The sequence below is a fragment of the Elgaria multicarinata genome, chromosome 18 (genome assembly GCF_023053635.1).
Source record: "Elgaria multicarinata webbii isolate HBS135686 ecotype San Diego chromosome 18, rElgMul1.1.pri, whole genome shotgun sequence".
NCBI lineage: Eukaryota > Metazoa > Chordata > Lepidosauria > Squamata > Anguidae > Elgaria > Elgaria multicarinata.
This window is the reverse complement of record NC_086188.1, coordinates 16,870,950-16,883,109: the sequence shown is the minus strand read 5'-3', so window position 1 is coordinate 16,883,109 and position 12,160 is coordinate 16,870,950. Positions and strand designations below refer to the sequence as shown.

Genomic DNA, 12,160 nt, shown 5'->3' with positions numbered 1-12,160 from the left:
TCTACTATTCTATGATTCTATGATTCTAATCTTTCCCTCTCATCCCCGACTTTACTTTCCTACCCCCACCCCGTGTGCAAAACGTAGGCTTTCAATACTTCAAAGAGTCACACCATTAATAATGTATACAACTTTTAAACTCGTCTTTAGCCTAACACCGCTGTAACTGAGTCATAAAAATTTCATACGGATTCTTTGGGCCCTAAACTGAGCAACGAAGCGGATTGCGTGGGTGGGAATACTTACAACTTCTGTGGTGGAGAGGAAGCTGTGGTTCTGGAGGGCATAGCCAAGGAAGGGGGCGGCCGTCCCCTCTGCGGCACGGTTTGGCTTCCGAGCGCTCTTTGAAGATTTCCGGGTCCGCTTCCATCTAGCTTTATGGCCTTCCTGCCGTGAACTCACTGTTGGCCTGTCGGAAGAAGAGGACAATCCCACACTGTGACTCACCCAGTGTTATAAGGGTGAGGCGGACAACTCACATTCTGTTATTTTAACCAGAAATGGGGTGGGGGTGGGAATAGGTTCTATGGCCTATACTTAGACATTGGCTGAGAGGGTTGATCTGAAACTTAGAAGAGATTGGTTTGAGGATGGTCCATGGTGATTTTGAAGTAAAAAGAATAAGAAATGGCTTCTTTATAGGCCTTTAAGGGCGCAATCCTATGCATATTAGACAGGAAAAATCCTACAACTCATTCCCCAGCTGGCCAGTGCTGCTCCAGGGCTCTGGAACTCTCTTCCCTTGGAAGCTAGGCTGGTTTCCTCCCTGATGTGCGTCAGGAGGCAGGCAAAGACTTTTTTGTTCCGGCAGGCCTTTGGCGAACGATCTGGACCTCCATCTGTGCCAAGGACTTTTAAAATTGTCATTTTAAATGTTTAAATGTTTTACTATTGGAATATGCTTAATACAGTTTAAACTTTTGTATCTCTCAATTTATAGGTTTTAAATAGTCTGGAGCTGCTCCTGTCCAGCATGTAACTCCTCTGCTGAGGGAACTGCACTGGCTGCCTATTCGCTACCGGGCCAGGTTGAAGGTTCTTGTACTTGTGTACAAAGCCCTAAACAACTTGGGACCAGGATACCTGAGAGAGCGTCTTCTCCCCTACCAACATGCCCGGTCACTGAGGTCATCCGAGGGCCTGCTCCTGGTGGTTCCACATAAACTCGTCCTCCGATTGGAGTCCACCAGGGGAAGGGCCTTCAGCGTGGTGGCCCCCCTCCTATGGAATTCCCTGCCTCTGGAGTTCAGGCAGGCGCCAACTGGCCCAAAGTTACACAGTGAGCTTTGTGGCAAAGTGGAGACTAGAAGCTGGATCTCTTGAGTCCCAGTCCAAGACTCTAACCCCTGCACCATGTTGTTGGCGTTGAAATTAGGGTGACCATATGAAAAGGAGGACAGGGCTCCTGTATCTTTAAACAATTGTAGAGAAAAGGGAATTTCAGCAGGTGTCACTTGTATATATGCAGAACCTGGTGAAATTCCCTCTTCATCACAACAATTAAAGCTGCAGCAGGAGCCCTGCCCTCTTTTGTATCTGGTCATGCTAGGCAGGGCTCCCGCAGCTTTAACTGCCACGATGAAGAGGGGACTTTACCAGGTGCTGCAAGCATACCAATGCCACCCGGTGAAATCCCCTTTTCAATACAACTGTTAATGATACAGGAGCCCTGTCCTCCTTTCCATAGGGTCACCCTAGTTGAAATGAACGTTTCCACATCGCTCCCTTGAGATGGCAGAACCCAACCCATGGGATGCTTACCTGCTTCCATAGCTCTCCGAGAGAGAATTGGTGCCCTCTGAGCCAGACCGGCAGTGGCGATGACGGTGGCGTTGGGATTTTTGTGGCCGGCTACGAGAGCTTTCAAAAAGGAAAAAGACATCACATTAATCTGTGGGAATAAAGCATCCCGAGATCCAAGGGGCTGATGGGAACAGGCGTTGGCGCAAGCTCTCAATGGTCAACCTTAAATTCACAGAGTCTTTAAATTAGGGGTGTTTAACCCCTTTCAGCCATATCTATCTATCTATCTATCTATCTATCTATCTATCTATCTATCTATCCATCCATCCATATCAGCATGTTATAGCTTAAAGCTCTTCTTGAGAAAGGCATTTCAACTTTTTAGAAGTGAGGGGAAAACTGCACAAAGGCTGGAAAACCACCAAGCGATCAGGGATCTGAGTAAATGGGGGGTGGGGCTAAGGGAAGGGGGTGGAGCCATCTGCAAAACCTTGGAGGGCCAGGTATGGCCCTCGGCCTTAGGTCCTACACCCTTGCTGTAAACTCGGATACAAAGTAGCATGCCAGTATACTCAAATGCAGATTACTTCAGTCATTCCTTCCCTTTCCAACACCCAAGCTGTGAGTGCTATTACATATTTATTTATTTGTAACATTTATATACTGTAGAATATGATAAAATCTCTCGGCGGTTAACCACATTAAAATGCAACATTAAAACACATTAAAACGCAGCATTAGAACACGTCCAACTATAATAAAGGGGCAGTAAAATGGAGTGGCCCAATGAATTAACTTATTTATTATTTATTTAATTTATTTATTTAGAGTATTTTTATCCCGCACCTCAGCCAAAAGGCTCTCGGAGCGGCTTACAATGTATCAATAAAGAAGACAGTCCCTACCCTCAGGCTTACATTCTAAAAAAAGACGTGACACACAAGGAAAAGTGGATGGGGAGGGAAGAGGGAGAAAATAAAAAGAAATTAAGGAGACTGTTTAGGCTGGTGGGAAGGCCCTGCTCCGTCCTCTCATCTCCCAATGGAGGGGCAAACCAACAGCTCCTTCTTCCCCACAAGGTGAAGATGTTAGCCCTGTGGTGGTGGGGGGGTCCAACTGAAGCAGGCTCCGATGGTGCCTGCCTGCTCCAGTCTCCCTCGCATCTTCTTCCCCACAGGGTGAAGATGTCAGTTAGCCCTGTGGGGGGGGGGGTCCAACTGAAGCAGGCCCCGATGGTGCCTGCCTGCTCCAGTCTCCCTCGCATCTTACAGCCCAGGGAAAACTGGATGCAGTCAAAATAACACCCATGCAAAAGGGGGTATCAGGAGGAACCCCAAAGTTTACAGACGTTCTTAAAAAAAAAAAAAAATCCCTTAAGGAAAATGCCCCTTAAGTGCTCACCCCCACAAAGGTGTAATGGGAGCTGAGCATACTCAGAGGTCATGGACCAATTCTGGCCCGCTTGCATTGGCTGCCTATATGTTTCTGAGCCCAATTCAAGGTGTTGGTTTTAACCTATAAAGCCCTACATGGCTTGGGACTGCAATTCCTGATGGAACGCCTCTCTCTCTACCCGCTCACTGTGCTCAACATCTAAGGTCCTCCTCCTCCAAGTGCCTACCCCGAGGGAAGCTCGGAGGATGGCAACAAGGCAGAGGGCCTTTTCAGTGGTGGCCCCCCGACTGTGGAATGATCTCCCCGACGAGGCTCGCCTGGCGCCAACATTGTTATCTTTTCAGTGACTTTTCCCTTCTCCCAGGTATTTGACAGCATATAACAACACTAAGTTTGTTTGTTTGTTTAACAGACCCCAGAACTGTTGTTTTTAAAGTGGATGCTGTTTTTATACTGGTTTTTTAAAAATGTTTTTGATGGTTTTAAATTGTGTATACTTTTTAATGTTCACTGTTTTTAAGTTTTGTAAACCGCCCAGAGAGGTTGGTCTATGGGGTGGTATATAAATATAATAAATAAATAAATAAATAAATAAATAAATGGACTACTGCGGAAAAAAACTAGAAACCTGAGATTTGGGAAGGGGGACTAGAAAACTGTGATTGGATGAAGAGGAGGAATGGAATAAAGTAGGAATTTTAGGGAGAGGATTTTTTTTTAAAAAAAATTCCCCCCATAGTTTCAAAATTTCCAGTAATTTTACATCTCTAGTCTTCCATAAAGGTCTTCCTATTACGTAGAAATTATTTTGGGGGAGCAAAGACTGGGCAGCAACATTATTTTAAACATTTTGTTCAGCGTTCTAAATGAAAATGATTCCCAATCCAAAATTGTTCTATTTTTCCAATTTTGGGGGAACCCCCCCCCCAAAAAAGAACATTTCCCTATTTTTCACAGACACTGTCACTGCCATAGTTATTATCATGGCTGAATGTACAATGATTCCATGGGAACGTAGAAATAAGCATGGCATTATTGGGTAAAGCAAGGGTGGGGAACCTCTTTCAGGGGTAAATTCAATTTCAGGAAACCTCTCGCGGGCTGCATTCCAGTGGGGGCGGGGCTAAAGACAAAGTGGGTGTGGCCAAAGGGGTGGAGGCAAAAATACAACCATATTGTCAGATAAAGGTAAGCCTTGGGAGAAACATTTCAAGCTTTTAGGATGGGGAAAAAGATGTGCCAAAAATGGGAAGCCACCAAATCAAGGCTGGTTGCGAAAAGGGGGTGGGGCCAGGGAATGGGTGTGGCCATTTGAAGAACCCCCAGACGGCCAGGTTTAGCCCCATGGCCTGAAGTTCCCCACCCCTGGCATAGAGAATTGAACCTTCTGAGAGCATTTTCTTTTATTATGAAAAAAAAAAAGGTCTGACGGATGCAAAGTGATTTGAGCAATGAAATCTCAGAAGCTGGAGGTACAGCTATGTAAGATTTTTCATCGTCAGGGTTATGGTGTAGGGGAGCTTTAGTGTCTTTCAGAACAAATTATGTAAAATAGCAAACATTGCAAGAATATGCAAAAGAAGAAAAGCCATGTTGAAGTGCTAAATCAGCATAAAGTATATAGGCCGCCAAATTCAGTTTTACTTGGCAAAGAATTTGGGTTACTGTTCTTTTATCCTCATGTCAGCTCTCTGCAGTAGCCGGACAAGGCTACAGTGTCTAACTCTGCCATGGGAATCTTTGCTCAGCACACAGTAAACACAGATTTGGTTATTATTTACTCCAGTTTCTTTTAAAACCTCAATATTAAGCCTAGCAAGTGTTAAACTTCCAGTAACTTCAAATTAATTAGGTCCGAAGAAGTTGGGAAGGTATCGTGGACTGTCTCTTCACCCTATTTTGGGGGATCCTCCCCTGCCCTCCTCCCACATTCGAAGAGGTTGGGAAGGTATCGTGGACTTTCCCTTCACACTATTTTGGGGATCCTCCTCTCCCCCCCACATTAAAAGAAATTGGGAAGATATCGTGGATTGTCCCTCCACTTCATTTGGTGGGGGGAGTCTTCCCCTCCCCCTATGCCCACAGAGTGACACATTCAGCAGAGTTTTCAGGGGGCTGGAGGCATCACGTTTAGGCATGACTGGGCCCTTGCAAGAGCCACACCCTAAAAGAGGCCCACCTACAAGAGCCCCCTGGAGTTATCTGGGCCTCTTCTCTACTGTCTCTTGCTCTGGCCCAAGTCAACAGGGGTGGTGAGAAGGAGGAGCAGGAGATGCCGCCTCCTCCTTGCTCCCAGGCTCTCTGCTCCTTCTATACCACTTCACATCTCAGGATTTCCAAGTGGTTTACATAAAAACGCATGTGATGAAATATAATGATGGAGCCAAGATGAGGAGCAATTGGAGCTGCTGACCACAGCGGGGAAAAGGTAGACTCAACGGGAGGGGGCCTTGCCCATGGGCTGCGGGTAGGAGGGGGCACGGAAATGCACTTCTAGAGGTGGACAGATTCACATGCGTCCAGCTTGGGCAGGTGCTTGACAAGGTTGTGGTACCACATCACCTTCCTTGTGGCTTGGTGAGCGTCCAGCAAGACTATGCACTCATCTGCCCTGGCCTGGGGCCTCCACTGTTGTGCACAATTTACGCAAAGTAGGAAATGCGCTATTTCTGGAGTCTCCACTGCATGCAACCATGGAGGCTTCAGAAATCGTGAATTTCCCACATTGTGTAAATGCTCCATTCATGCCTTTAATCTTCCATAAACGGGGCCTTTACGGCCGCCATTTATGCAAGGCAGAAGATACGCTATGTCCGGAGCTTCCATGGTAGACAGCAATGGAAGTTCTGGATGAGGGTGTACCTTTGCTGGGCCCGCTAGTGTGCCACGACCTGGGGAGCTGGGTTCAGGGGTGGATGGAGGGGAGTCCGTTGGATTCATGGATCCACTTGGACTCACGTGACATCCCTATCCACTTCCGTCAGTGCAGTTGATCCAGCATAAATCTGGATCCAACCCCTCCCTTTGCTTTACTCCCATGGTAAGCTGAGAAAGTGAGGCACCTGTTTATGTTGAGAAGGAACTTCAGCTATTGGGCAGTATAAAAATGCAAATAAATAAATAAATAAATAAATAAATAAATAAATAAATAAATGTTAGCCAACAGCCACCTTCCCACCACTGCACACCTAGAACTGCAGGCATGGGCTCACCAAGGCTGCTCTTGGATTCTCAGCGACTGCTTCTACTTACTGTTTCTTGTGTTTTCTTTCTTCCTTCCTTTTGCTTTTGGGGCTTGAGAAACTAAATTAGAAAGAGCCAATCAGTTAGTATGTCACCAGTCTACTTGGAGAGCCTGTTTAATGGCTAAAATTTCATCAGCTGCCCCCACCCTCAGCCTTGGGACATCTTCCTTAGTGCCCTCTAAGGTGCCTACATTTTTCTCCATTTGACTAATGTATTGGACATGCGGACTAGCAGCAATTCTCTGGGTTTTCAGGCAGGAGCTTTTCCTGCCCTATGTGGAGTCGCCAGGGATTGAACCTGGAACCTCCTGGTTGTGAAGCAGGTGCTTTACCAACTGAGCTACAGCTCCTCCCCTTCGCCTGTGGTCAGATCTGGGCTGACAAAGGTGACCAAATGGACCACTGGAGACCAGGGATGTTGGAGGCATCCATCCAGGAGTGGGGCGGGGGTGGAATTCACTGAGCTTTCAGCAGCTCAGCCCCCTGGATGTCAGCTCACGTTCCCCATAAGCTGTCCTGGCTCAAACATATCGAGTCGGGCCAGCTCACAGATTTCCCATTTCCCATCCATAAATCATGATTTGTGCAAGTATCGGCTGCAATGTGCACAAATTTCAGCCTCAGCTTCCATAATGTGTGCAAATTTCAGCCTCGGTTCCCATAATTTATGTGAATTTCGACTGCGTTTGCGCAAATTGTGCAAATGACAATTCTGCCCTCCCCGCAAAAATGCAGCCATGAGAAAAGTTTCTGGATTTTGACAAAAAAGCCGAACTGGGCATACTGGGGGCATCCGGCAAGCCCCCAAAGGGATGGATTTCCCTGCAATGGTCATCTCTACGGGAGACCTAGGTTCTGCCTGTGATTAACAATTATTCCAGTCTGCTTAGTCATGTACCAAAGCCACCACTATCCTTACCTGTGTCTTCTCTTCTTTGAAGATAACCTGCAAAATAGATGTTTTTAAAAAAACACAAATGAACAAACCAGGCATGACTGTCGCTGTACAGAACCCACAAACATTTTGGTTAAAACAAAAATACCTCCCAGGGGCTACTTGAAGGTGCCACGCCCATTTGGGGATATTTGGCCGGGGAAAGGGAGACTAGGGGGAAAGTTAAGTACTTTTTCCTGAATCAAGTACTTCTCCCCTCCAAATTAGACCCTTTCCTGCTGTTTTGAGATGTTCAGTAGGTGGCCATGCTTCCCAGATCTGGGTATTCTTCTGAATGGTTGGTTTGAGCCATAGAATAAAGGCAGTAAGGTAGCAGCATTCACATTCTTGGGGGTTTGCCTAGTCTGTGGAACCTTCGAACTGCCTCCTAGCAGACTCAGGCTCCCAGCACAGAACCATCTCACCCCCAGCTGCAACAACTTTTGGGGACTGGGAGCTTAAGAGGCAGGCTCCTTTGGGGGTGAGTCCGCCACCAAGGGGGCGACACCAAGGTCCCCTTGTTTGTTTTTTTCCTCCCCCTACTGACTTATAATTTTGTTGTGTATTTTAAACTTTTTTTTTTTTACATCTCTTTTCCTATGTTTTAAAATATATGTTTTAAACTTTGTAATACTGCCTTGAGGCCCAGTATTGGGCAAAAGGCGGGATACAAATAAATATCATCATCATCATCATCATCATCATCATCATCATCATCATCATCATCATCATCATCTAATCCTCAAGAGCAGTGGTGCAGTGGAGGGCGAATGCAGGGGAGCACAGTTCTGGGACCATTTTCTTTTCTTTTCTTCTAGAACAGGAGTGGTGACATCATCAGCTGGAGTGCTCCGGGGCAAGTGATGGGCCCTCCTTGCTCTGGCATGTGAATGAAGTGACAATGAAGTTTTCAAGTTGTACTGTTTTTTGTGGCAGATTGGCATGGCATAGAGGAAGTCAGAAAAGGGGAGAAAAAATCAAGTGGAGGCTACCTACGTCTTTTCTTTGATGGAGTTCCTACTTCATGCCAGCAGTTTAAATGGGAACCCTTCTTTGTAAGATTATTTGCACTTCTAATTCAAAGCTAAAGGTTGCATTTGAGATAGCTGAAGGTCTTTTATTAATAACAAGTGACTTGGTTCACACAACATGACAAGCCAGAGCATGGGTTGAGGGTGGATTATCATTGAAATGTTGTTGAATTGTGGTTTGCTGTGATGTGTGAATCCAGCCACACTAACACCACCACAAACAAACCACAGTTCACAACCCAACAACAAACCATTGTTTGTTCTCATTGTTTGTTCTCTTTGTGGGCTGTTCATGGTAAACAAACCATTGTTTGTTAGTGTGGCTGGGTTCACACAATGCAGGAGCCCACGGTTCAACGACAACCCACAGTCAACCCGTACTCTGGCTTCTCATGTTGTGTGAACCCAGCCAGTATGTTTTACATAGTGATGGGTTAATATGCCAGTTTCATTTTCCTCCCACATTAGACTTTTAAAAATCTCAAGTTCTTCCTCTCCCAAATGTGAAGAACTTTATGAACTTTGGCAAATTCTTATCAAAATGAACTGAAATGAGATCATCATTCATCTGCCTCGGCCAAATTCAAATTTTCCAGCTATTCCCAGCATGAAGGGGACCATGGTGCTTCCTGCCTGCCATATAGCTGTTAAAGAGGTGGCAACCTTACTTAAGCACTATCATGAATAATACAGAAGAATTTAAACCCAGACTTTTAAGTGCAAGCAAAGCATGCATAGCTCTGGGCCTAGGTGAATGAATCTGTCACTTTCAGCTTCAAAAATCTCAACTTTTTGTCCTGAATGTGGTGAACTTTCCAGATTGCAGTTAAAGCTTAAAACTGAACTGAAACTACATCCCCTTAGTTTTACAAGTTGCAGTCGGAAGCAGGCACCATGAGTTCAATGGTACTTACTCTCACGTAACTATGCCTAGAGTTGCAGTCTTGTGGATCCAAATGAATACGGTATTATGCTACGTGCCGCTGAACTTTGGTGTGATTGTGTGTCCTGTTATGCTGCCGTGATGCGCCCTTTTGCACTTCAAAATGTATTGCTACGACACTGCTCAACAGCCTCTTCTGGAAGTCAACGGATCCTCCTGAGCAGGAGAAAATTTTGGAGCTACTCTGGGGGATCCAGATAGAAGCATACCTGTTTCTTTTCCTTTTCTTTGAATTCTTCTTCTTTTTCTTCTTCTTCGGAGGGGAGGGGCTACAGGATGGAGACCTGAGGAGAGGTAATGAGGCACTGCATTCGTTTTTTTGTAAATCTGCAAAAACGGCTTGAGTTGTTAGTGGTCATATGCCAGGGGCCCCTTTCATTCCTGTCATGCTGCAGCGTGCCTGGAGTTTCCCTCAAGCAAACATTGCAGTAACTGAAAGCTAGCACTGTGGCTAACGTCTGCATTTTTGCTGGCCTCTGGGCCACATCGTTAAAATCAGACATGAAGAACCTGGCTGGATGAAACCAAAGTTCCACTCTCAGAGGCAGTGGAAGCTGGTGGCTCCAATCTCAATGGGGCTGTGAATCCTCTCTGAGACTGAAACAACTGGGCATGTTTAGCCCGGAGAAGAGAAGATTGAGGGGAGACATGATTGCACTCTTCAAATACTTGAAAGGTTGTCACACAGAGGAGGGCCGGGATCTCTTCTCGATCATCCCAGAGTGCAGGACATGGAATAATGGGCTCAAGTGACAGGAAGCCAGATTCCGGCTGGACATCAGGAACTGACTGTTAGAGCAGTATGACAATGGAACCAGTTATCTAGGGAGGTCATGGGCTCTCCCACACTGGAGGCATTCAAGAAGCAGCTGGACAGCCATCTGTCAGGTATGCTTTAGGGTGGATTCCTGCACTGAGCGGGATTTTAGGGTGGATTCCTGCACTTATAGGCCCCTTCCAACTCTACTATTCTATGATTCTATGATCAGCCAGAGCTCTTAAAGAGCTATCCAAGGTGCTGAACCTATTTTGTCCATGGCTGATGACCAAGGTGCTCTAAGACTTGCCTGCCTCCACCTGCCTCCTTTCGGTGCAGGCTGCACTTGTGTCCCCAAATTTAGAATAATTTCCAAACATTCATTTCAGCTCTAGTCTTTTCTTAACAGGAATTGTACTCAGATAGCTAACTGGTGTGTGAACATTGTCTGCCCTTCTTTGATTCAAAGCACATCAGCTTCATTCTTCTCCTTAGGAGAGATTTGCCTCCTTGTGGAAAAAGGTAAAGCAAGACAAGACGGACTTTCGCTCACCTCCGTCTCTTCTTCCGTGTAGATTTCTTCTTCTTTTTCTTCCCCTTGGTAGGAGGTGGTGGACATTCCTCGTTGTAGGATGGGCTTTGGGAGAAGGAGGAAGGAAAGAGAGAAAGAGAGAGAGAGAGAGAGAGAGTTTGCATATGTCAATCATGGTCATGGGTTAATGTTTTGATTGATCTGATCCCCAAAGCATAGTTGTCTATGAAGGAAAGTGTTTTGTGGCAGATCTGTAACATAGGGTGAATGTTTAATTGCCATGTTCCGGGTAATTTAGTCATGCTTGAAATTAACTGTCTCCGCTAAGGATTTATTGCACATATAATAAGAGAGATACTGTATGTTAACTCGCTTGGCACCAAGTTATTTAAGACATATTTATTGAGGTTAACAACTCTATAATAGATTTATACATTTGGCTTCCCCCAGTAAATATGTTTTAAAATAAATTAATCAGAGTTTAATTTGCATAGGCTAATGGTTGCAAGTACAGGCAGCCAGCTAATTTCTTTTTAAAAGAGCATGATAATCTATATTAAAGAGCCACGGATTACTTAAATAGCACATTAAAAAGCAATTGACCAGCAAGAATTCACAAGGGCAGTGGTGGGTAGTGGCCAGGGCATGTTGGAGGGCAAAGGGCTCCAACCCTAAGGGATGTTTATTTACCTGTTTATTTACATCCTTTATCCGATCTTATCTGAAAGGCTCGGAGTGGCTTAGAGTTTGAAAGCAAACTCCCACATTTCCCTGTATCCGAAATGGCCCAGGGTACGACCCTAAAACAGGGGTGTTAAATCTAGCTATCTGGGGTTCCCTGGAAGGCCCCACCCATTCCATGGCCCCACCCCCTTTCCCTCAACCACCAATTCTTTAGTGGTTCTCCATCTCAAAGGTTCAAAAGTCTCTCCTAAGGCTCTGTTTCTGGCCACAAGAGGTTTAAGCTAAAATACGCAGGTGTTTTTCTGCCTTTGCCCCACCCCTTTGCCTCCTCCCACCACTGGAATGCAGCCCCCAAGATCTTCTCCAAAATGGAATTCGGCCCTCGGACTGAAAGAGGTTCCGCAGCCCTGGCCTAGAGGCACATGAAGCAGCAACGTTGTGAAGCTAAGCAGGCCTGGAGCCGATCATTTCTTGGATGGGAGACTGGGTAGCACAATGGCCTTTCTGAGCTCCTTGGAAAGAATGCGGAAAATGAATAAATGCAGGAGCCTGGAAAAAAGCTCATGCAAGACGTCAGCGGTTGCTGCACCACACTTACAGAGGGCCACAAGTCCCTTGCTCGCTTCCCATGCCTTCATTGCCCCAGGATAAAGCGAGATGGAGCTGATGAAGCATAAGGCAGTGGCTACATCTTCCTTGCTGATTATGTTCACCTCAACTAAGGAATCCACCACGGACCTGAATGAGGTCGGATTCCAGAGAATCCACCCTACGGAGTGTGCCGCAGAGTCGCTCTCCCTGCCGACGTGTCCTCCGGATTTTGTACAGTGTTTTCTCTCTCTCTTTCAACAGGGCAAGTTTCGCCAGCTGTGGCCGCAATTGGTGTAGTTTGAGCA

The 12,160-nt window shown here is 45.9% G+C and overlaps 1 protein-coding gene and 1 non-coding gene across 2 annotated transcripts in view; both read right to left on the bottom strand.

Moving 5' to 3' along the window:
- Nucleotides 1-12,160, bottom strand: part of SRRM4 (serine/arginine repetitive matrix 4) — a 158,039-nt gene that overhangs the window by 22,743 nt on the left and 123,136 nt on the right. Inside the window, exons 3-8 of the mRNA XM_063143782.1 lie at nt 10,602-10,685; nt 9,501-9,575; nt 7,303-7,329; nt 6,391-6,441; nt 1,762-1,860; nt 247-409 (exon numbers count right to left, since the gene is read on the bottom strand). Of these exons, the coding sequence (XP_062999852.1) occupies nt 247-409; nt 1,762-1,860; nt 6,391-6,441; nt 7,303-7,329; nt 9,501-9,575; nt 10,602-10,685 (499 nt within the window). The remainder of the gene's footprint in view (nt 1-246; nt 410-1,761; nt 1,861-6,390; nt 6,442-7,302; nt 7,330-9,500; nt 9,576-10,601; nt 10,686-12,160) is intronic.
- TRNAV-CAC (transfer RNA valine (anticodon CAC)) lies at nt 6,661-6,733 on the bottom strand. Its single transcript has one exon. It is a non-coding gene; the product is annotated as a tRNA-Val (tRNA).